The 27,468-nt window shown below is 29.9% G+C and overlaps 1 protein-coding gene across 1 annotated transcript; it reads right to left on the bottom strand.

Annotated features, from left to right (window-relative positions):
• Window positions 1-1,390: 1,390 nt before the first annotated feature.
• On the bottom strand, window positions 1,391-27,034 carry LOC136973487 (E3 SUMO-protein ligase EGR2-like). Its single transcript, XM_067268220.1, is given in 3 exon segments — window positions 1,391-2,484; window positions 2,486-3,642; window positions 26,063-27,034. Coding segments are annotated over 3 exon segments (1,695 nt in total). The 5' UTR covers window positions 26,352-27,034; the 3' UTR covers window positions 1,391-2,235.
• Window positions 27,035-27,468: the final 434 nt, after the last annotated feature.

The raw sequence follows: 27,468 nt of genomic DNA on the forward strand, positions 1-27,468 counted from the left end.
TTAAAAAAATAAAGTTAATGGCGACAGGTCATAACAATGGAAGTATCTCGACTACCTTAACCCGTGGAAGGACCTTCTACTTCCTTTTAAGGTAACATGGGGATGAGAAATGGAACTACATACCCTGGTGGCCGAGGGCACCATTACAACCCGATGGCAAACATACAATACATAAACATGATATAGAATTTTTAATTAATTAATTAATATTTATAGTATATATATAGAATATATATATATATATTACATTTTATTTATATTTAATATTTATATTTATATATATATATATATAATATATATATATATATATATATATATATATATATATATAGAGAAAGTTAAAATAGAAAAATATCCTTTTCGACCAGCGTTACATATACATATTTCTTCTTGTTTTTTTTTTTTTTTTTCTTTTTTACTCGAAGGTATGTTTCACCTTAACGCTGATATAGAGGAATTATCTGTACAAGATTTTGTGTGATATCTTGTGAGTTTTTGGGTTAATAACACCTATGCGATGAGTATTTTAAGGATAGAACAACTTTAAACTTCATATTTCACAAGAACTATCGTGCAAAGCTGCCAGATAATCGGGAATTTCATATTGTCTTCAAGGGTATTTCTTTTAATAAACAGGGGGAATTAAATGTAAACAGTAAACATGTTTCTAGTCTTAAAAGATGTTTATAAGTAACAGTAAATCTCAAAACATTAAAGAAAAATCGAATAACGCTTCAAGAATCTGTGGCACAACCGTCATCCAGAACAGTCCTGTGACAAAAGACAAAATTGGCATTTGGGGGACACTGGATAGATTTTATTAAACCGTTTGGGCGCGAACGAAACAAAAAAAAAAAAAAAGAGTTTCCTGATTAATCTCCTTAAATATCTTAAACAACAGGAGCCAAAAATGTAGTGTAAACATGTTACAACACGTCGAATTTGCTCATTCACATCACCACTAAACTACCTTTCGAAAATAAAGTTTGAGCGGAATTTATGAAACTACACTTTCCTAGTTACCTGATGTGTTATGAAAATATTTTTAAGAAAAACTATAAATTTTCTCTATAAACTATACAGTATTATAAAACATCTAGTCTAAGAGCAGCCATACTAAAATCACTAGGCTTATTTACCTTAAAATTGCTTTAATAAAAGGCAGAGGAGATTAGTTTGATATTTAAAATTTAAATATTAAAAACAAAATTGTTTTAAGAATTTTTACGTTCGATTGATTAGATTGTTTTATATTTTTTCTAATTATATTATTTTCTATTTTACAAAATAAATTAATAATTATGAATTCAGACCATTAACATCTTAGTGAAATTATGAAATGTATTTTTTTTTTTTTTTATTAATTATTTCATTTACCAGAATTAAAAGTAAAATTCGAGTTATGTATGTGTAAGAAAAATATGAAATGTATGAAATATACTAAAAGAGATTAGGATTTTTTTCTGTGCATTATAATAAAAAGATATTTTAAAAATTATCAGGCACTACTCCAAGATATTTCAAAAAGTTATATAGGAATTTTCCTTTAAAAAAATACGATTGTCAGATATTTTAATTAGCTTTTTTTTCTTTTGATTTTGGTAGTTTTTTTAACCCCCATTCAAAATATTTCTATCACAAAGATCGGTGGGATTGAATAATTTTACATGTGTACACCAATCTTAAATATTAATTATATTTTATACATATATATATATCTGTATATAGGAAGGCATATGTAGTAGGAATATTTAGAAAGAATGGATGGTAGCATCTCTAAAATTCAAAATATAATTAGTCAATGTTGAGCTATTAACGGATGAAATTGTTTTAACTAATTTTTTTTATCTGTACCTTGCATGGTGTCAACTAAAGTTGAGGTATTTTACTTTTGAGTGATGTTGGAGTTAGTATAAATAAAGTTGACACTGAATCTTCAAGGCAGTGAATGGGAGAATGTGAGAGCGACTTGATTCCCGCGAATATTCACACAATTTTTTTTTTCTAAATCATTCTTACATCTTCAATCTACTCAGCACCAGTAACAGTTTGAAATGTGGAAAACTCTGCATTGAAAGACTTAAAAAATGATATGACATTGCACTCATCGTAAATGATTGCAACGTCCCAGGATTTGAGTAAATTTGATGGAAGAACACACTCGGTGGCTTATTGTAGGCATTCTTAAATGGGAATCAGGATGATCTTGGGTACACAGTGAGGAATGTGATTCGTTCACTGTAAAGATGTTGTTGTGACGGTCATCGGGAGTGTTTGAGGGGTTGCCAGTGTACTGGGTGCTAGACTAGTACTGGGTCCCTCTAATCCCATACCACTGGGTCCTGGACCCATACTACCTGATAATGCCTGCTGCGTTGACGATCCAGCCGCCGCCGATGCCATGCGACCTTCCTTCTTCATCTTTTGTTTGAGGTGAACTTTGGCATGTCGCTTCTTTTCGTCGCTTCTTGCAAACTTCCTCCCGCCAAAGATCGCACGAAAACGGTTTCTCCCCCGTGTGAGTCCTTATATGAGTTGTTAAATGGTCACTTCTGCTAAACGATCTCATACAAATCCTGCACTGAAACGGTTTTTGTCCAGTGTGGATTCTTATATGACGTGTTAGTTCGTCGCTCCTCGAAAACCTTCTATCACAAGGAGATATAGGGCACGCATAAGGACGTTCATGTACCGGTGTTTTACTAGGCCTATTTGGATATTTTCTTGGTTTCACAGGCATTAATTTCAGAGGAACTGGACTGTTCTGATATGCCTGATTTAAAATTTCGTGTCCTTTGCTAGTTGATTGATTGTATTCCGCTAATGAAGCAGCACCTTGAAGTAAAAATACTCCTCCTTCTGCCGCCGGCTCCTGTTTAGGAACACTAGACGCTATAGGAGAGCCACTTGTCGGTGCAGGAGGACTAGGTCCCAGTTGCATGGTGCTTAGAGTTCCATATTCCTGAAGACCGGTACTCGGAGAAAAACTTGGCCATTGGTACTTGGTGAGAGATGGTTGAGTTGGTCTAGAGAAGCCTAATTCCTCCGTGGAAGGACACATAAGAGTCTGAGTCGTAAGTCCTCCAGCCGCTGCAACTAAAGCTGCTGCTGTATCAGGAGACGGAATCTGTGTTGTTGAGCTGCTGTAAATAGGTGGCTGTTTGAGTGTGTAGCTCGTATCAAAAGGTGATGGTCCACTGTACTGTAGGAGAAGTTCCGCTTGCCCGCTATGCTGCGGACTACCAGTAAGATGCGTATAAGTTTCTTGAGATGGATCTCTGCCACCCACAGCGGCCTCAAAAGATCCAGGACTAGGTGACGCTTCCGGATATTGTGACGTGGATGGTACCGGAGAAGGCCTGTGCTGGGGTGGAGTGCCGATAACGGGCGCCGTGGTTGTTGATGGTGAGCTAGTAGCTTGTCCTAAAAAATTCAAGATTGGCGCAAAGGATAACGGTTTGTCAGTTGTCGGCCAACCTGTTGTACTAGTTGGTGCACCTGGTGTTGCTGTCGAAACAGGAGTTGAAGTAGTGGTGAAGGAACCTCTATAGCTGATTCTCTGGCTTGACGGTGTCTGTTGAGGGTTTGTGGTAGGGAACATGCTCCCTTCCAACTTGTCGTGGAGAGAAACAACCGCCTCCGCTATTAAAATAAATAAATAAAAGTCAGAATTGTCTAATACATATATGTAAAATATTTAATATAATTTTACATTTTAATTAACTAAATAATGTGAGTAGAATTTAAATTACAGCACCCTAGACAATTTGAATTCTAATGTATTTATTTAAATACTTATTTAAAATATTTATGTTAATCATTTAATAAAGCAAAACGTTAATTTTTACACATAAAGCAGTTTCTTTATATATATATATATACAAGATTTCACATATTTATCTGTAAAATAGTTACAGATTACGTCGACAGATGGCGGGACTAAGTATTTACTTTCCACTGTTTTTTATGGAGGTTACCACTCCAGGTCTGAGTATTTATAGTTACATGATCAAGTTTTCTATGTAGTTATTTAAACTTGAACACAGATTTTTAAAATCCTTTAAAATATCTGCTTAAGATAAGTTTTAAAAATAAGTATTTATTATTGGAAACAATTCTTAAACATCAGCAAAGAAAACAAATGAATAAACGATGTTTAGAACCATGAATCTATAGTTACATGATAGTAGTCTCTACATCTATTGATCTATATCTTCGACTCTTATTATCTTTGATGATGATAAACATACGCAAGGGATGACTGAAAACTCAAAAGTAAGATAAACTCCTTTTAGACTAGATTTGTAAGCAGAAATTGGATTGGAGCTTTTCACAAGGCACGAGATCATCAAACATGGATAAAAATTTCGGAAGTAGTAATCACAATTTCGCTTAATTCGAGCTGATCTGACCAGCAATAAAGGATCCATGATAAACTATGAAGGCACCAGACCTGATTCGGTTCTCAATCTTTCATGGTTATAGAAAGATGCGCCTTCAGTAAGCATTAAGATTATACATTGACCAAAATTGAAGATACAAATTCAATTAGAGTTGTTGGGTATTATAAAATCAGGACAAGGACAAAAGTTGAACTACCTGCCATCATATATAATAGTAAAACAAAGCGATTATTCAAAAAAAATACATCTTCTTTCAATGATCTACCTCCAAGTAACCGAAATGATTTCTTAACGAAACTAAGTCACAAATGATGCTACAGAATATGCATTATTTTATATCATATGATTAATGCCTAAATTAAAAACATATATAACAGAAATAATGGGTTATAGTACAAATTTAAGCGTGGGACGTCATCTATCCCCAGGCAGCAACTCTTTAGAATCCAAGGCTTTTGATTTGTCAATCTTCTATTAATCTCTTGATGTCCTTCAACAGGATAGAGATCTATCAATGGACCCCTCCTTACGAAACTTTACCCAAATTTGGCATGGGTACATTCTTAAAATGGAATGATTTAACCTATTTTTATTATAATAAAACATTCCTTTGCTGTGTATTATACTCTAGATTATCGAATTAAATCCAATTAATATATATATTTTTAAGTTAATTATAAATCCTAAAAGTGTCATACTTTAATTCATTATTTTCTAATTAAATTTATTAAGTGAAATATAGAATAATAAAATATTTAAATAAATTATCATTTATAGTTAATTAAGAAATTCAATATATAAACTTTTATGCCTTAAAACAATAACTTTTAAAAATTATTTAGTATAAAATCCATTAAAAAGTATTTAATTAAGTTTAAAATGTAAGTGTTAAATATGTAATTAAATCGTTATAATACTTAATTAATTTATTTCTTTAAGTGGCTTTCAAATACATATACACGTTAAATAAATTTTTAATATAAATATATTTTTGTGGAAAAATAAAATGAAACAGAAAAAATACAATAAATAAAGTTTTTCGAGAAATTTAAATCTTTTTTTCTTGTATATATTTCTATATACATCAAAATAATAAAATACTTTAAATGAAATTTGATATTTCTTGAAATGTTATATATAGGTTGACATTCGAATTTCCCGACATAAATATTAAAAAAATAACTGCATTTTATTTCAAAAACATTATTTAAAACATTTAATAAAAAATTCAATATTTAATTATAATCAATACGTAATCATAATTAAACTTTATCATAATTGATTATATTTAACTTCTTTTTTAATGCGAAGACTTAATTGTAGTTAAATTCTGTCAGTTACAACAATGAATGAAATGGAGAAATATTTTCGAATTAATTGCAATTAAACTGATGGAAATCGATTACTTTTATCAAATTGAAAAAGATTATAAACGACTTTCTAACTTAATTGTAATTAAATTTCCCGATTTTAATTTTCTATTATTTTTGAAATCTTAATTCCAATACCGCTTGCTATAATGGCTTAATTATGCAAATTTCAACAATTGTAATTAAATATATTTACGCAGTTTCGAATAAACCAGAAATATAACAAGTTGAGGTAAAATCGATAATGCTACAGTTATGTATTTAGTAGAACAATATTTAGGAAAATATATATATATATATATATGTTTTCAATATGGCATCCTATTTTTATAAATTTTAATTGTAATTAAAGTGTTATTTTAATTTTATTTCATAATATATAATGTATTAAACCATATATTAGTTTATATATCAATGAATGAAAATGTTTATTGAGGTATTCGTTTCACATGAACCAAGTAATTAATACTTAGGAAAAAAAACAAGACTAGTAAAATATTCGGTGTTGATGTTGCTGTTGTACTAGTAGCTAAGTTTGTGGGTGCGATGCTACCTACGTCCATACGCCTACGACATAAATGTAGTTGCGATTGATTGTATTATACCTCTCGAAAGGTCAGAGCTGTAAGACCTATTATTGTCAAAAGTAAGCTGATACCAAGACATACGAAGCTATCACACAGTATATAATTTAAAAATTTACGGTTTTACTTAAAGAAAACGTATTATTATGACATCATAATTTGGCATTCGAACACTAGTTTTCTGTATTATCACGTGGCTAAGCGTAGTACATAATATGATGTATTGTGTAATTTCTTATAGGTAAATATAGAGGTTTTAACGTTGGGTTAAAAATACATACCACGAAAAAGTGCGCCGTAATTTAATATTTTATGTGTGGTTGGTAAGTAAATTGCGGTTTATATGAATGTATTAAATGAGTAGTGTTGTGTAAAATTATTGTAGTGAGTTTTAATGTTCATTAACATGTGAAATTATTTTGCAGTATTTAGCGTGGTGTTGGAAAATCTTTTATACGTCCCTAAAGAATCAGAACAATATTAAATTTGAGAATAATGTTTACATCTTAATGCAAATTAAGATGTAAATATTGGATTATCTTAATGTTAATTAATATCCAAATATTGGATGTCAGACTTGATTCTTAATTAATATTTAAAGTCCAAATATTAATTAATTATACGATTCATACATCTGTTTTTGCTACGTGGATTATTTTCTAATTGAGAACATCCTGTATAAATAATTTTTAGAATAATTTTAATTGTAAGTAACGAAACGGAATATTATTTTCATTTTCATTTAGAAAATTATCTCTCCCCCTAATTTCTCTGTGAAAATTTAAATATTTAATAAAGGTTCAACCACGCAATCCGCCTACAGATGAAAAAGATATTTTAATGTAAAACTCGTAATTGATTTTTTGTCATTTTGTTTTTTTATTTTTAAAAATGTAGACAATTAATATCAACTGGAGACAAAAATTTCCATTGAAAAATTCAAAATTAGAATTAAAAAATTTTGTTGTAAGCTACAAACACACGTTGCATGGGTATTACTTTAAATCTGAGATGGAAAATCTGGTAAATTATCTCTTAAAATAATGTAAAATCTGGATGGGTGCAGCACCATTTTTCTCCGTAACTCTCTTCATCTGAAACTGTACCACATCATAATAGAGCCTTCAAGAATCAAGTCTTTAATGGCCAGGCCCACGAGTATAAGAAGCTTCTTTAGTCACTTATCTAAATAAAAGGTTAAATTTTCAGATTCCTTTTATTTCCGGACTCTTAGATAACCTTACAGATGAGAATTACAGAGTTTCTGCTGCTATCCTGGCCCTGATCCTTGAATATATAATTTTACGAAATTCTTAATATTCTGTTAATTAAACGTATGGAATTCGTAAAAATGAATAATAAAGAATTTGCTTGATTTCATCAAATTTATTGATATATCTTAAGGATTTTTACACAAGCGAGAGGCCCAGGTTTGTTTGAGGCCCAAGCTACATCTTTACGTCTCTCAGGCCCCTTCACGTCTTGTATTTTTTATGCTATACCTTTTTGTTTGTAACTCATAAACAAAAAGGTAATAAACATAATTATGGAGTAGTGAAAATCATTATAAAAAGTAAAATATAAAACAGCAAAGAATAAATGTAAATCTGCCTCTTACAATCAAATGCATAAATAGATAAACGTGAGCAGAAAATCATTTCTTCATGCGAATGCTCCTCTTACAGATATAAACATAAACATAATTTAAAATAATGCAAAGTAATAAAACGAGATCAACAGTCAACAGAAATAAAGAAGATGAGCAACCATCAATTAATAGATTGCTACAGATCTTTTCTTGGATACATATTCTCTGGTTTGTAGCCAAATGAATCTAACTACGTGCTAACTAGCTAATAAAATTACTAAAAGTTGGCTAATTTTAGAGACTTTTTTTTCTTACTTTGCTTAATAATTCCTCCTTAAAAAACAAAAAGAGGGAGGAGAAAAATAAATAGAAAATTCTTCAAGATGTTTGGAAAGTATCTCATTTTCTCTCCAAGAACTGAAAAAATGAAGCCAAAATAAAATTGATCATGGAGAGATTCTGTTGCTTACGTTAGTACTTGATACCTTTGTATGTCAATTAGTACTGGCATATTTTAAATGCCAGTACTAATTCTTATACAAAGATACTGTACTTACAATTCTTTAAATAGTTTTGCGTATTTACTATGTCCACTCGTGCAAATTAGGTATAATGCACGTGCATTTTTTTAAAATTAATTTTACTTTTACGTATTAGAAAATACTTAATCTAAAAACACAAACTAAAATATGAGTATTAAAGATTTATATAATAGTATTTGCTGTAACAGACATGACACACACTTTTTTTCTTATAAAACTGAATAAATTTATCTTATTCATTGTAAAAAAATTCTTATACGATGAATGTAGGCCCTACCCTTATTATAAACACTTTGCTACATTCATTGTAAACAAGAAAACACGTAAAAACCTCATAAACTACTTTAATTTTGCCTATAATGCCTATAGGCGCCTTTGTTAATTATATGACTACAGGTAATGAAATAATTTCCATTCCAGATATCATCTATCTTGTTACATAAAAAAAAATTCTGATTGTATTATTGAGGCAATTCTACACGCTATAGGCAATGAAGGCCTATAGGCTATTTTCTGGTGAAAGTAAAAGCATTATGCGGTCGTCGCTTCTGTCGTTTACTGTTTATTGTATTCTAATTTGGATTTGTGTGTGCAGTATTAGTCGACGAACGTACTGATTTCTTTGAAATTCAACATGCAACTAACGCTTCCTGTAATTGGTGGGTTGAATACTATATATTGTACAGTATTGCTGTACTTGTATACTGTAAAGGATAATAGAGGATCCAGAAATCTTTACAACGAAACGGAATATTGTTTTCATTTTCATTTAGAAAATTATCTCTCCCCCTAATTTTTCTGTGAAAATTTAAATATTTAATAAAGGTTCAACCACGCAATCCGCCTACAGATGAAAAAGATATTTTAATGTAAAACTCGTAATTGATTTTTTGTCATTTTTGTTTTTTTTTTATTTTTAAAAATGTAGACAAATAATATCAACAGGGGGTACAACTGTATCCCACTCATCCTATAAATCCGTTACAGTATACAAGTCTCTTCTATAACGAATCAATATCTATTAATTTACAATAAATTTATACAGTAACAACAAATACACTAGCCCAAAAGGATGAATTGATACTGTAAATGCTTCAGACAATGTATTGTACACTAATATGTAACTAGTATTAAATAGATAAATGTATATAATTACTACTGTAACGTCCAAATAACACGTTGTATTCTAGCCTATAGCGGCTATATAAAAAATGAATTTTTGTAACCGTAACATTCTATGTAATGCATTGTATACATTCCATAACAGAATGAAACAATGAATTGATATTATAACATACGTAACCATTCTACTATAATTAATTATGCCTGTTTACAGCTTACAGTGGCTATATCATAACTTTTTGCTACAAAGGACCATTGTAATGATATTTAAGGATATTGTTATATATTAAACAGCTTATGATTAATTTTATCTATTTATGAATTAAATACCATAACGGCTGTCTAGCAACGGATTAAATACCATAACGGCTCTCTAGTAACGGATTAAACACCATAACGGCTCTCTAGTAACGGATTAAACACCATAACGGCTCTCTAGTAACGGAGTAAATACCATAACGGCTCTCTAGTAACGGATTAAATACCATAACGGCTCTCTAGTAACGGATTAAATACCATAACGGCTCTCTAGTAACGGATTAAATACCATAACGGCTCTCTAGTAACGGATTAAATACCATAACGGCTATCTAGCAACTGATTAAATACCATAACGTCCCAGAAAAATGACTTAAATGATTACGTAACAGATTTAAAATGGCTTAAAATATGTAAAACGTACTTGGAAACATCTCCATAAGTTAAATATCTCGGTCTAACTTTAGAAAAACTAATAAAATTCTCACAAATAGGACAATTTTCTTTACTTTAACAAGCATTAATTCGAATATTTAAATTCAAAGTAAACAATGTTTAAATTTTAGGTTTACTGACTGAACATTTTATAAATTTTCAGTTATAAATTTGTTTTAAAATTTTCAAAATTTCGACATTTTGGTGAAGTAATAAGTAACTAACGTGCCAAAAGAATGTTACGAAGTGCTACGTACAGTTACGCTGTACAGATTTTTGCATTTATCTTGTACAAATTGTATATACCTGCCCTATTCGATGTGTTTTGTATATAATTTGTACACATTTAGCAGGTTAGAAACCGGAAAACGCCGTCAATCATGTACGTAACGTCGAGTATATACTGTACATTTATAATATTGATTAATACTACAGCAGACAGCAGTATAAAGTTAACTGAATGAGATTTGACTACTCTTAATAATAAGCTTCGTACAATGAAAGTAACATATAAAAGTGATTAAAGAATTAATTAATTAAATAAAAGATAATGATTTTTCTTAAGTTTTGGTAATGAAGTAATAGTTAATGAGAGAAAATGTTATATAGTATCATCAATTTATTACTGTATTAATATATGTGGTGATATATATAATACAGTACTTTCGTGTTACTTTAATAGACGTAATGCTATTGATTAATACTTCACATACCTATGTCAATGACACGTTAACATAACTGTAGCTTACATTAGAATGTTTCAAACACTTGCTAGCACATTTCTTTATGCTAATTTTATTAATGTAGCAGCATTATTCGTTATTTTAGCTTAAAAGTAAATGTTGTCATAATGAAAATTAACCGCTAATCTTGTAATGCATTGCTGCGTGATATTACAATAATAGTATTTAGTTTACATATTAATACTTCGAAACTTGAGCTCGTTACTGCAATAGTATCTGCTATTAATTTAATACTTCTGTTTTACAATAGTGCCTTTCTTAAACTACTCAAAAAGTATACCTTACTGCTGCATCAGTATTTTATTCCAATTAATTAACTATTGATTTTATAATGCTTTTCATACCAAGCTTTATATCTTTTTAAGAGTAGATTTTCACTAAGCTACTGTGATAATTAAAATCGCAGTTAGACTCTTTAAGTGTATTATTTTTTATACTATACGTTATTTTTGCATAACATAATAAATAATATACGCCTTAATAGCGTACGTATTATTATTTTATTTCGCACAATAGCAAATTACAGAGGTAAATACTTCTACGTGTGATAAGGAATTTTCTCACGTTACACAATGTCAGTTTATTACTCTACTAGCATTTATTGTTGTACAGCAACGAGATTTTTATGAATATGTCTTAAGAAAGATTGTTATTATAGTAACGTGAATGATTTTATCACTTAAATAAGAAGTATTACAAGCTTTAATTTCTATGTTAAATAAGTGCGTTACGCGCTTAAGTTACGCAAATTAATTTGCGTTACGTGAGCTTATTATTATTAATAATTCGTAAATTGTACATTTTTTTACGATATTTTATACGCCTTAGTATCTTGTATGGCATAGAATTTTGTATAAGTTACTGAAAGTCAATTGGGTCAATGTAAGTTAATCTAATTTAATGTGCATTTACCATATAATTTAAGGGTAATAACACATAATTGTAACTTTAAATAAATAAGCCTAAATTACGAGTCAAAAATTCCACAATATCTTAATTTTAAAAGATTGGATTAATGAAATGACGTAAAAGCAACACTTGGGTAATCTGTCAAGGAGGAGTCCACACTTCAGAGTATTTTCTATGGGGAAACTAGCTGCTATTCAGGCAAACCTTTGATAATTCCACGTATCTAGCCTAGGTAATGAGGTTTGAACCCCCAGACCAAAGTTCCATATGACCAGCCCAGGTAGTGAGGTGCGAACTCGCGACCAACTCCAGTGTTCAGTAGTTTTATCCACCCGGCTAGCAGAATTTAAATAGCCTAATTTCATAGAACCCAGTAGTTTATAAGCCCGAATTTAAAAGGTATTCCACAATTTAAAGGCTATAATTTCAACAGTGGAGTAGCGAAGGGGGGTGCAAGGAGGTGTATCATGTACCGGGCACCACTCGCAGAAGGGCGCCCAAATGGTCTCCAAGACAAACTATATGTGTTTCTGGAGGGGGAAAGGGGCGCCGATAAAGTGTCGTGCCCCGGGCGCCAGTTAAGTTTGCTACGCCACTGAATTTCAAAGGATATAACAGAAATTAAGGGTAACACACAGTTTAAGGATCGCAATATCACAAAATATCTTATAATTTAAGGGCTTACGCACAAAAAAAGTAATTAATTAAAATTCATAATTTCAAAAAATTAAAGGGTCACAATTTAAGAAAAACATTCTAATAAAAATATAAGGGCTTAATTATGAGGAACTTGAAATCACATTTAATTTAAAGGAATTTATATTATACATATTAATTAAAGTAATTAAAATCAATATAAATATATACTAACGTTAAAAATCGTGGCATGTTTGAATGTCTGAACGTTGGTTAATGAAATAAATCTAACATGCCATAAGTATAAAAATCATATAAGAAATTGTACAGAGTGTATGATATTACATATTTTTATTACTCAATAAATTTTTTATTACCTTAAGGCTGATATTTATTCGTTTATGAATAGATTTATTGTGACTTGAAAGCATCCAGATCACACACACAAACCGATTGTAGAATAAGGATTAAAGAAGTAGTGCAGTAACCCTTAGAAATTTTACTAGTCAGGTTCTAAAAGAGTTTCTTCTTTTTCCCTATCTTAATTTTATGGCCCTTCTAGTCATAAATCAAATTAAACCAGATTTTTAGATTAGTGGGTCTAAATCTTGTTTCGGTGATTTGATTCATCGGATGTAATCTATAGTAACATAGAATATACCTTTCAATGAACGGTAATTATGAAGGTAGGAGTTGGATTTATTGGCCCTTTTTTTAAATATATTATAAGCTATTTAAGGGTCGTAAAATACGAATTATAATAAGAGGCTGGTATAGGAAAAAACGGGTAGGAAAATATTGTTTGTGGGGTGTTGGAGTATCGAATGTATAAACGTTGAATGAGGTGAGTTTAAGTAGCGTATTTCTTCGTGTGTATGGTTCTAAAGAGCGACAGATCGTGGTATGTATGCTTCTACATAGCGACAGATCATAATATATATGGTTCTAAGTAGCGACAGATATCGGTATATGCTTTTAAATAGAGATAGATATTAATTAATATTAAGAATTCATGTAGTGTTAGATCTTGGTATAGGTATTCTAGCGTATGTAGGCGACGATATTAATGTCTATATGCTATATAAAGGCATACACGACAATACAGTTCATAGGCCTTGGTCTAAAATTCTGATATTAAGAAGTTTTAAAACAAATTTATATCAAAAATCGCTTAACGAGTAAATTTCTCATAGAACTATAAAGTCGTCTACCTGCGCGGTTCGATTCCATAACTCGATTTTCAACTCAAAATTTCACATTAATTACAATGTCCTTTTTAAGGACAATTTAAGATACATAATAATATTTTACAAGTTTAAATATTATAAAAATTTTGATTATATTTATGAAAGTGCCACTGAAACACGAAAATTACTGCTCACCCGCAACGACTATGATCTTAAGAATGAACTCGTATTAAGAGTTAAAAGTTAATTAGAATAATAAAATATTCATTTGGAATTATTTTAGGACCAGTAAAACTAGATTCCAAGTCTAGTTTAAATTAGAATAGTTTCACGCCAATCATAATACGAAAGTGTCAAAAATGCAGCCATAAATTAGAGCAAAAGTAGAGCACATCTCTCGAGAAAATACGTAAGAAATTTATTAAAAGAAAGAATAAAAAACTTTAAATAAAATGATTTCTAAACTATAACGAAAAAGAATTAATTGATTTAAATGAAAATTAATAATGGAATATTCTGTTTGTAAAGTCTTTTTTCGGTTAAAGTGATAGCTATTAAAAGTAGTAATGACCATTAAAAATAGTAATACCATTAAAAGTAGTGATACTTATTGGAAGTAGTGATGCCCATTAAAAGTAGTGATGCTCGTTAAGAGTAGTGATGCCCATGAAAAGTAGTGATACTTATTGAAAGTAACAATACCTATTGAAAATGGTGAGAGCAAGAGAGGTGAAAAGCGTTAAAAAGTATGAAAAGTGGTAAAAATTTAAAGGTTCACAGTAAGAAAGGGGAGCTTTTATTAGAGGGAATATATAAAATTACAGGCTATATATATATATATAAAATATATGTAAACTCAACCTACAGTTCGCTCTGTGGTAAAACAACTGTCGGTTGCAGTGTGAAGTAGTAGTAGGCATAGGCGTATTCTCAGCTGGAGAAGCTCTCCACCAGGCACTAGGCAAACAACGAGGCATACCATAGACATAATGCCGGCAACAGTAAGGCGGTTGATGCTTGCTGTCAGCCGACATTGAACGCGACTCTGGAAGAAGCGCTAGAGGTCTGTCGTTAGTAGTTGCTGTCAGCATGTCTGCACACTGAGTCGAACGTCCCAGCCAAGTTTTCTCCTAACCCTTTGCAGACGTCCAATAGGAACAGCAGCGTTGTATCTGTACAGCAGGGTAACTCGTATTGGCCCCTCACTGCTCCACCTAGAAAGCGACCTGTTCTAATTAGGGTGAAGGCTTAAACGGGATGGTTTGTCTACAGTTGCCCTCTATACAACTCACTGGACAAACCGGGCTTTGATCCCTTCTACACTTTACAAAACCGAGTGTTTAAAACGTTTCAGGGACGAAATATTGTGGCATTTCGGGATGGTTAAGGTCAAGGTACTTTATAAGTAACCGCACGCTCATTCATTAAAACCTGTACCTTAAAGCTGTAGGTCTACGTTACTTCTAACATCGATGGGAGGGATCATACGGCTCTGGTAATGTAATTAACACTCTTTTTTTTGTGTTAATTACAATGATTTTTATACATTTTTTCACGCAGTTTTATTATTTTATAACATTTTTCTGAATATTTCCACTGTTTTTCAAAGCAGATGGCCTTCTTCGCTCATATGTCATCGAGTTCTGCCATTTGCATGAAGAATCCTCTATTCATGTCTTAGACGAGATCTATCAATTGATAACTGTTACAGTCATTTCCTCGCTAGTCTGTGACTTCACGTAGTTATTTTAAACGTAATAAATTACATTTTTATACAGGGAAAAAAACCGTAAATTTACACGTAAAAACGGCTTAAAACATACAGAGAAGTTGCGTGTATCAATGCTACGCTATGAATACAAATACCGTGAAAATTACTGATTTATGGCGATTAAAAGTTTAAAAAGTTTGTAAAATAATATGTATATTTTTAAAAATTTTGGCGTGTAAATTATTAAGGAAAAAAAAACGTATAAAAATTAAATAATTTAAAAAAATTTCTGTTAACACTCCATTTATATTTTAAATACTGAAAAATTATAATTAACTTTATAGATTTTAAAGTAAAAATTATTGTTTAAAATATTACAAATTTACTGAATAAAATTCTTATAATATAAGCTATAATTATGACAGAATTTAAGGTTTATACCTTAAATTATGGCTTATTTTATAAATTAAATTCTGCGAATAGTTTAGTGACATTTTTAAAGATTCAAAAATAGTTCAATTAAAAATTACTCGTTTACCTTATAAACCGTATAATTAATTACATAAAACGTTTTAAAATAGCCAAAAATTCAAATAAGCTCTTATAACGTATAAGGATCTTTACATCTCCACAGCTAAGTTATGAGATTTATACGATAAAACACGTATAAAACAGTAAAGAAATTTATAAAATATTTAAAAAACATAGTAAAATTTAGTAAAATTAACATAATTTCAAGTTTACTTGATTTTATAAGGGGACAAATTGATTAAAAGTATCGTTGATAATACATCAGACACGTAACTAGAAGTGTCAAGTACAGATGTACTTAACAGATTCAACATTTCTTATATAATATACACAAGTGTACAGATAATATACATTCAATTAGAACTTACTGCGATTTCATAACATTGTTTCGTAACAATAAACGCAACTAATGAAAGTCTATGGTAAGTAAATAATCTCGAATGTTACGATGAACATACCTTATCATTCTTACATGTATAGAGTATTATATATACTGGGAATCGAAATTATTTTCTACGTCTTACTTTGTTGAGGCCTTCAGCAAATAATTATACAATCACAGTAGTCTCATGAGTCCAATTATTTAAGTTGTGAGTAGTAATTGGACTTAAATAATCAGTTCCCTGATGCATCTACCTATATATACAGTATATATACATATATGTTACCTTTATCTAGTAGAATATTCCTAAGATAGTAATCATTTTATAAGTATCTGCACCTTTTTTAATTACATTATTTTCTGTATCTTGATAGCAAAAATGGGGATAGAAGTTCCTTTTCTTTTGATCCAATTTGTGTTTTGTCTTTTATCTTTTCTGTATTGTTAAGCTATTGTCATACGATATTTTGTCCCTGATGTGCTTGTCTAATGCGGATGGTTTTACTGTTAAATTTCTAGAAATTCTGTACAGAAAACTTGTATATTTCATGCTAATTTCGTTTAATTTAATTGGAATTAACTACGTAATAATTATAAATAATTCTTATTTTGTATACGAAATACTTTTTTGTATGCTGCATAATTAGGCGTGTAGAATTTTTCGAATTTTTCTAAAGGTTTCAGCGAGAACATTCGATGAATTTTGTATTGAAAAATATATCTTTTTGTGTATTTATCTATAAAAATTTCGATTTTATGTAAAGATTTTTATGAGGATTAACACGCGAGCTGCACTCTTTTTCTAAAGAACTTCTTAAATCTTTTACGAAATAAATTAAACTTTTAATAAGAAAATTAGTAAATGTATTAGATAAAATAAATGCGTTTTACTATCTAGATATATAAAATATGCGTGTCTGTTTGTCTATCTGTCTGTCTTACACTTCTAAACTCTGACCAAATTTTTTAGTTACTCTCTATATTTTATTATAATTAATACGTATAAAAAGTTAATTTATAAGGCAATTTTATCAAGAGTAACATCAAATACAAATTAGTAATTGGAAACTATGAAAATTCACTTAAGAAATCAAAAACTCATTGTGATTTTTTTCCTCATAAATTACATTAAGTACTGATTCAAAATTTTGTTAATACAATTAAACAAGGCATTAGTTTATAAATAAGAAGCCCAAATTCTTAATAATTATAATATTTTATACTATAATATACAGTATAAAAATTATAGTATAATATTACACAATTTACAATGTACAGTACAAGATTCAGTATAATATTATACAAAATAAAAGGACTATACAATATAAAAGATAAGTTAAACTATTCGTGAATATTTCTAGAGTAAATTATTCCAAAAATTTCACAGTTTATACAACGTTTCTTCACAATAGAGAACGTTTGTACGTTTGTTTGTCTGAACGAAACATTCGTACACTTCTGTTTAAAGATTAAAAAACTGGAAATGTTGTCATCAATTTAAATAAATAACATTTTTCCAGCGTAAATACATCCGGTTGACACGATAGCATCTCTTAGATAAGAGTAAAAGTTGAATAGACACACACACACACACACACACTCTCTACAAAAAAAGGAAAAAATACCTCTAAGTTTCTAATAAACCAGAAAAGTATGCAGTTATAGAGACAATTTTTAAAAATTTTCATACAGAATTAAAACGTATAACATTATACAACTGTTATAACTGTAAAAAGTGATGATACTGTAAAAATCTTTAACGTTGTCTCTATCAAATTGCGTGAGATTTATGAATGCAAGTAGCTATTAATACGACAATTTATAAATGATATAATACCTAATTATAATGAATTATACTGTAAAATTATGTTTAAGAAGTATTAAATTATTGTAGCCTTTGGGTTTTGATAACTTTCGAGAACGTATAATTAACCAAAGAAGCCTATAATCTTTTCACTAACTTGTAATTTATATTAAGCTTTAATCTTTAACAACTTATAAATACCCTCTTAGGAGATCAAATTTCGGTATTTAGATCTTTAATCTCTTCTAATGTTTTCTCTATCTTTAAATATCCAATAAAAATATAAATTATATAACGAGGATTAATATTTGAATTTCGACTAAGAATAATTCCACGTGCTTAAGGTATTAACCTTAACACGTGGAATTATTCTTAGTTGAATTAAAATTCATTTTTTATTTGATATTTTAATATAATTTTTAATTTTTTTTAACGAGGTGAATTGTTAAAATATCATCAAATGTATAAAGTGGATATAAAATTTAATAATTGATTTAGACACTAAAAATTATAAAAGTTTCTTGAAGTATTTAGTTTTAATCATTTATTTATAAAAAAAATTTTATCGCTTAAATTTATAAGTTTTATTTAAAATGTTTTTGAATTAATTACAATTAGTTATAATTTTTTAAATTAAAAAAGTTAAAATAATCGTGAAAATTGAAGTTAAAGTTGTTATTAATCACATTTAATAAATAAATGAATAAATAAATTCTTCAGATTCAATAATAAGTACGAAAATTTGTAACTTTCTTTACTCAATGAAATTTACTCATTTGAATTACAAGTATAAAAATTTATCAGTTTCAATAATATACATAAAAACTTATTAATTAAAGAACATAAAAACATTTCTTAATTTCAACAATTGCGGAAACAAATTTCAAATTTATCAATTTCAATAATCAATTAGAAAATTTGTCAGTTTCAATAACCAATAAGAAGATTTATCAATTTCAATAACCAATTGGAAAATTCGTCAGTTTCAATAACCAATAAGAAGATTTATCAATTTCAATAACCAATTAGGAAATTCGTCAGTTTCAATAACCGATAAGAAGATTTATCAATTTCAATAACCAATTGGAAAATTCGTCAGTCTCAATAACCAATAAGAAGATTTATCAATTTCAATAACCAATTGGAAAATTCGTCAGTCTCAATAACCAATAAGAAGATTTATCAATTTCAATAACCAATTAGGAAATTCGTCAGTTTCAATAACCGATAAGAAGATTTATCAATTTCAATAACCAATTGGAAAATTCGTCAGTCTCAATAACCAATAAGAAGATTTATCAATTTCAATAACCAATTGGAAAATTCGTCAGTCTCAATAACCAATAAGAAGATTTATCAATTTCAATAACCAATTAGGAAATTCGTCAGTTTCAATAACCGATAAGAAGATTTATCAATTTCAATAACCAATTGGAAAATTCGTCAGTTTCAATAACCAATAAGAAGATTTATCAATTTCAATAACCAATTGGAAAATTCGTCAGTCTCAATAACCAATAAGAAGATTTATCAATTTCAATAACCAATTAGGAAATTCGTCAGTTTCAATAACCGATAAGAAGATTTATCAATTTCAATAACCAATTGGAAAATTCGTCAGTTTCAATAACCAATAAGAAGATTTATTAATTTCAATAACCAATTAGGAAATTCGTCAGTTTCAATAACCAATAAGAAGATTTATCAATTTCCAATTGGGAAATTCAGTAACCAATAAGAAGAATTATTAATTTCAATAACCAATTGGGAAATTCCTCAATAAATTTGTCAGTTTCAATAGCCAATAAGAAGATTTATCAATTTCAATAACGAATAAGAATATTTCGTCAGTTTCAACAATCAAAAAATTTATCAATTTCAATTTATATATAAAAAAAAAAAAATTCTGTCAACTTCGATAGATTATTGCCATTTTTGTAAATTTGTTTTGGTAAATTTGTCAAATTAATTTTCTCTAACGAAGCTATTAAAATTATTTTTAAACTAAATGTTTACTTAAATTGTATTTTTAGAAAACTAATAATCTGAACTCATGTAAAATAATAAATTGTTTCCTTTTCTATACAGAGAAACAATATTATTATTATTATTACAATTTTGACAGAAGCAGAAAATGTAAAATTAATTAATTAAATTGATAAATATTAATTTTCTATACGAATCCTATTTTTAAAATGTTTACACGGATATAAATTTTATACATTGAATTCATAAATCAATTGAAGGTAGTCGATAATTTTTTAAATAAATTAAATATTATTTTAATGACTGTTTAAAATTAACGATTTTGTAAAAATGGAGGGAAAAATGTGTATTTAACTTAAAGATTTTTAGAGTAATTTAAATATTTTATTTTTTATTTTGTTTTAAATTTTAATGTTACAATTACTGTATTAAAAAGTTAGTGTTTATAATATTAAAATATATATATATATATAATTATTTTAAATTATTTATGAATAAATGCAACAAATTTATCAAAATTTCTATTGATATTAACGTTGATTCATAACGATCCATAATAAATAAATTTATATCCTAAGATATTCTAAGTAAAAAACAAAAGGTAATAAAAAACCTCAAAATATAATTGCATCGATATTACATTACAAGATATAAACAATAAATTTTATTGTCTATAAATATGGAAGATGATTCCTTTTAATTATATTTTAAGAATTAAGGAAACTGTAGCTTAAGTTTTAATACTACAAAGTATATAACTCTGCCGTAAATTTTAAATTAATTACTGTGAAGTAACGAAGCATTTACAGTAAAATTTGAAGATATTTAAGGTACAGTACCTACGAAGTACATACTTTGTAGTACTTAAGTTTAAGGTATTGCCTTAAATTAATATTTAAGGCCATATCTTATACTCATACTTTACATTATAGTAATGTAAATTAAGGTGAGGTAAGTGTAATTTTAAATTGGTTACGAAGAAGTACGTAACTGTACGTAGCTTATAGAAGCTAAGTTCAAGGCAAGTATGATTTTAAATCAATATTTTGTCGTAAGTAACTTCAAGGTAAGTATATTTTAAAATTAATGTCGTAAGTAACTGGTAGGTACTTTCTTACTATATAACACCTTCCATATTTATATTATTTTAAATATAAGTAGAGTTTTAATCATTACGCAGTACTGTACATACTTTACAGGAAGACAGTGTACAGAGGGAGATTGGGGTTTAACTCCTTCTATATGAGAAGGATTAAAAAGCTTAAATAAAATTAAAATTAAGCAGTACAATGTACATAATGTATATATATTCTTTTAAATTCTGCGTACTGTACGGGCCTGCTTTATGGTAAGTAATTTAAAATGCCGTACTTACCTTACATTTTACAATTAAAATGCAACGAAGTGAATACTTCGTTGCAACTAATTTAATTTTTAAAGAATAGATTGAAAATTGTATGTGACAAAATAGATTTGGTTAATTGATTTAGGTTGAATTTATTGCAGAAAATAACAACATAGAAAGATAAATTTGTTTCTAGTTCCTAAAAAAATCACGGTACAAGTAACCCTCCCCATAGGCAATGAACTGAAGTTTAATACATGAAGAAAAAAATCCGTAGATCAAAGATATCAGAGGAGATAAACTCGCTAAACTAAAAGGATTAACTTCATCATTTATTTTGTTGATCGGGTACAAAATTTATTCTAAAAATTACATTATACGAAAGTATTTTAACACATTATTTTTGTATTTTTAAACTTATTTTTCTATGAAATAAATATTTAAATCGGGTTAAAGATAGCGCAATCGTGTCGTGTTACATGATAACGTAACATTAAGTTCGAAGGGAAAATCCCATCTTTGAATAAATTAAAAGTTTAATAAATTATAAAAATGGGATAAATGGGTTAAGATTTTCTATTTGTTTTTATTATTTTATTATTTATTTATATGATACGATTGGAGTTTTATCGCAATAAACGTTGCCGTTGAATTTATGAGCAGAAACGTTTGACGTTTAAGTCGTTATTGTATGAGAAAAATCGAAAGAATAAATTTTAAAAATTGAAAAAAAATAACAAAATGTAGTTAAGGAAAATGTTCTAAATCGAAACAAAAGTATCGGCATGGAAGTAAATCTACGAAAATAAAGGTAAATTGCATCAAGTCGACGTTAACTTAGAAACAAAAGTAAATAGTAATGAAAGCTATTTTCTGCGAAAATATTAAAAATAAAATTTTAAAAATGGTAAAATAAACATTAATTAACATGAAAATAGTCTAATTTTGCATTATTGATTAAATAAACGCGTAAAATTGATAGTAAACACGACTGAATAACGTTAAGATGTCGGCGTATAGAAAGAATAATGAAGAGGATTAGGGAGTAAATAAAACAAGACAAACTAAAGAATGATTTGCAGAAAAATAGTTGAAAATAATCCAATTTTCTTAAAGGGAATAAGTAATACAAGGTATAAAATAAATCTTTCGTCTTAACTCACTTTGTACAATGTAAAAATATCGCTTAGGCCTAAACCTATAAAAGGAAAAAGGCTAAAAAACTGATGCCTACATGATGAATTCGAGCAAATTATGGAAACTATAACGTTATTTACGCTTTAAAATTGTAGAAAATGTGATATTTTCTGAGTTTTGTTTAAGAATTGTAAGTAAAATTTATAATTATTCATACAGATTGCATATAAACTAAATTAGACGACGATGATGATGATGTAAAAGTATGAATGTAAAAAAAGGTAGACAAGACAAATCATACGATACTGACAAAATAAAAAAAGAAGTACAAAAAAATTGTTACAGAGTCAATTTTAACTCAACACAACATCGTCATTTTTGCTAGTCTGAACCTAAGACACCTACGGCAGGTTGGCTAAAGCACCACACCCTAAACAGGGTAACGCCGTTACAGACGATTGCACGATTATCCCAGGTGTGACATCACTCCTCCGTCGTAAGGTGAAGAAACATTATTTCCGATATGGGAACAACAAGGTCGAAAGGTCAAAGAGTAAAGTTTCATCTTACACAAAAGCAAGATTGGTAGCTGGCTCGTGAAATTTGTGGCACCCGATACGATTCGGACATATCTGGTCGCGTGGTAGACGTGGTGCAGATAAGATCGTTGAGCCGACGGGTGGGTCAAAGGGGATATATAAAAAAAAAATAAAGAAAAAAAAGGGGAGACGGGGGTACCCCTTGGGATACAACAGTCGCTGCACCTTGTTCAATTAAGGAGTCATGTTATAGGGTCTCGTCCGCTGTATCGAGAGGGGGGTAAGAACAGATTGCCTTTATCGCAGCTACATATAGCAGGTAGTAAGACCTTATATGGTTTAGAACTACTGTAATTATTAACGTAAATGAGAGAAAATTATGTTTATTTCCCCCTCACATAAATCTCTTTGCTGCGTTAAACGTTTTCTAAACTTCACTCCCCTTCACTTTCGTGTTGATCCTACGATATAATTTGTGTTCCTTTCTTTTCCCCACTCTCTCTATAATAGGATATAGACATATTTTAAAAGCTTATTTTTCTCATAAAAGAAATCGGAGATAGCTGGCATCCTCTTTGTTAAAAGTGAAAATCGTTCTGGAATCGATCAACCAACGTTCAAAGAAAACAACTAAATCTCAAAATATATAAAAAATATATAACTCTAACATGCTTTTATAGATAAAATATAAATCTAAGTTTTATTTTATATAAAAATATGAGGACTTTTTAAAAATTTAAAACATTTAATCCTTATATAAAAACTACATAAAGGTTGGAGCAGTTAGGCCTAATGATAGTAAAGTTAATTTATTTTCTATAAAAGTGTTAATTATTTTTTAAAAAAAACTATATATATATATTATAATTTTACTCACTTATTTATAATCTATTTTAAATGATACATAGATATATTAAATTTCGTTTTGTGGTAGATTTCCATGAGATAATTAATTTCATATTTCCAGCGAACACGAAACGATTAGAAAAGAATGAAACTGAAAAATGATACATTTATACAATGGTAATGTGAAGATCGGGTTGCAGAAATCATGTATAATATACATAAATAATAAACGGTTAATCAGTCAGAAGCTTGAGTAAACCCACTCTTGAACGTGTCTGAATGTCTTGTACAATAGCGATGTGCTCAAAATTCACATGGGGAGGAAGGAGAAATTAGTTGATACGTGAGAGCGTTAGTAACACGAAGAGCAGCTCAAACTCTTCGACAAATCTCTACAATTTTCGCAAAATATCGTTTAAAAAATTCAATTAAACATTCAAAAATACAATTAATTAACCTTTTCACGTGTAAATTTTACCGTATGAAAACACTAGGTAGTGTTGAAGAGCGGTGGCGTAGTATAGGAATGGAGGAATAAATGCTGAGGGGTGAGAAAAAATTAAGCAAACAAGTAAATAAAAAGTGATGAGAGATATAAAATGGGCCTATCTACAGCGAATGATAAATATAATTAATTATGAAGATTGAACTGATAAGGCCCTATTAAGTCCCATCAGACTATTAGTAGGGTCAAGAGTTTAATATTTAGTACTAATTTATACTGGTGATCCGTGTGATGGAAATTGGTATAATTCGGTGTTTAAATTGGCTATTGTCTTGTGTGTCGAGGAATAAATTAAATTTTAAAAAATATATAATATTATAATAATAATAAAATTGTATAAATTTTTAACAGTAAATTCCTCTGTTTTATTTTTTTCTGTCTGGGAATAAATATAAAAAACTTAAATTGAATATCAAGTAAATGGAATTTTAGTATGAAGCGTTAAATCGAGTGTTTGAATTTTAAAAAAATAAATAAATAAAAGATTTAATCCATATATTGTGTTTGCTTAACACACATTCCCCCTCATAAAAATTGCTGTAAGAAGGGTAAATAAAAACGTAAATAAATAATAAAAAAAATAAAATATTCTCTTTAGATTTCACTCTTCCACTCCATTTATTTTATTTTCTTTGCTTTATTGGTATTCATAATTCCGAGAAAAATAATCGGAATACATCATGACAACTGTATACAAAACGTGTCTAGCCCCTCAATTAATGTAACGCATCCTACCTCCGACGACTTAGCTTCTTCCTACGTAGGCGTTTACTCTTGTCACCGGTTAGTGTGACGTCAGACGGTGGTCTCCCTCTCATTCTGTCACAGAGGGCGCGGCGATATCGGGAAAACAACCGCAATCGATCACTCGGACCGATCAGAATTAATCCCGATTGGAATTTGTAACAACCGCATTAGAACCTAAAGAAGGATTAAGTAAATCCCGATACCACGTGACTACAAGTACGTATCAAAAATAGTGTGTTCGGGTAACAGCTGTAGTTCTGTACTAGTGACTAGTGTTTTAATTGTGACGTAACGTCGGCTAATTACGGTTAAGCGGTTATTCGGTTCTTTTTAGGGATTTAAGTGCGATGAGGGTCGATTTAATGTTACTTAGTATCGTAGCTAGTGTATTCAGTAACGGCTTGTTACCATAGTTTTTTAGTAGCTAAATCCCTTGGTAACAACTGAGAAACCTCCTCCTCCTCCTACGTAACTCGAAGGGTGATAAGAATAATTATGAAAGAAAATACACTTGTATTACTAACCCAGAGCGAGAGTAACCAGGTTATTTACTTAATTGACGAGTAATAAAAACACTAGACGAACTACTTAAGTGATTTAACGATTGTAAAGTCGATTAAAATCGGCTGGAAGTGAAAGTAATTTTTCTATAGATCGATAGAGCTCGACTGTGAACGGTAGTCAATAAATAATCTAACAGGAAGTGACTAGGAAGTTAGTGAATATAGTAAGAAAAAAATTGAGTAACTCACCTTCAGAAACGGATTGGGAAGGAGGTGGAGGGTTTATGGGATCAGGGATGTAGATCTCGGCCGATAGTAACGAGATAATGTCAGCTGAGGTGTCTAATCCTCCACCACCTCCCTCCCCAACAGGCGAGTGACTATCTCCGTTCGTAGGATCCGTGGTGATGTTGTGAAGGTACTTAAAGTAATAATATAGAAGATCGCTACAATTAGCGTTACAATTACAACTCCTGTGGCACTCGTAATCTTCGCTGTAGGATGGCTGGCACAACGTTTGAACACAGTCCGTAATCATGCTAGATGATTTTGAGTCGAACAAGCCAGTCCCGATCGACACACACACACACACATACAAAAAAACACAAGAGAAAAAGAAAATCGACACACCAATACAGACGAAAATTAAGAAGGGGGTGGGTGGGGCACGAACGACGAGTATTCACAAAAAAGCACGTGTGCCTTACGCGTCCCTAAATGTGACACAACCTTGACAGTTTGTAAAGACGAGACATAACGAAACACGTCCACAACCTTTCAGTCTCATATCTCGACATCATCTGAACGTCTCATTATCTTTCCTCTACGTTCAAATACGTCCCATTGAATGAACGTCCCTACATCAACACCCAGTCCCATGAATGAACAGCGTCATCCTCTCACTTCCAAATATGGACCGAGGAGATTGACTGTTAACCAATAGCGTCTAGTGTAGTAAATGACGAAATAAAAACTACATGACGTAACGTACAGACTACATACTTGGCGTTCATTCAAAGCCCCCGCGTGGTACCCCCCTCGCGCTCATTCGCTATCATTCGAGTGTGCGCAATTTACTCCATTCCGCATCCGTGCATGGTGATTGACGCTACAATATCTTCCTACGTACTACGTTCTTCCTAATCTATAGTATTCGCTCGGCGACGTATTAAGCGGCGTGACGTAAATCATACGTCGCAAGCAATCGACACACTTCGTCTCCGAATGTTGCCCATATATGGTTAACGAAATCTGCCGAACATTACCGAACTATTCACGTCACTCCTTTTGACGTCATCATCAGGAAACGAACACCATATCGGAGCTAGTGACGTCACTAACGACTGATTCCGGAGATTTCCTAAAGCAGCTGTTTTTATAACGACTTGTTGCTTGAGTTGAAGGTCGTATCTAAAGTATTTCAGTCCTTGTTGTATAAACACTGACTTTTGAATATCGAAAGGAAAACAGGTTGATTCTCTCTACCTATAAATTCTTTTTTTTTAAATAAGTAACGTATCAAAGACAAGGTCAACTTCCTCCTAAGGCTAATAAATAAATATATAAATCAAAAACTTCCACATTTTTTACATTTTCTCGTCTTTTTTAACTTTAATTGCGTCATCGTCCTGACAATTTCTTTTATTCTTCATTTT

Source organism: Centruroides vittatus, unplaced genomic scaffold, assembly GCF_030686945.1.
Source record: "Centruroides vittatus isolate TY-2023 unplaced genomic scaffold, ASM3068694v2 contig_318, whole genome shotgun sequence".
Taxonomy (NCBI): domain Eukaryota; kingdom Metazoa; phylum Arthropoda; class Arachnida; order Scorpiones; family Buthidae; genus Centruroides; species Centruroides vittatus.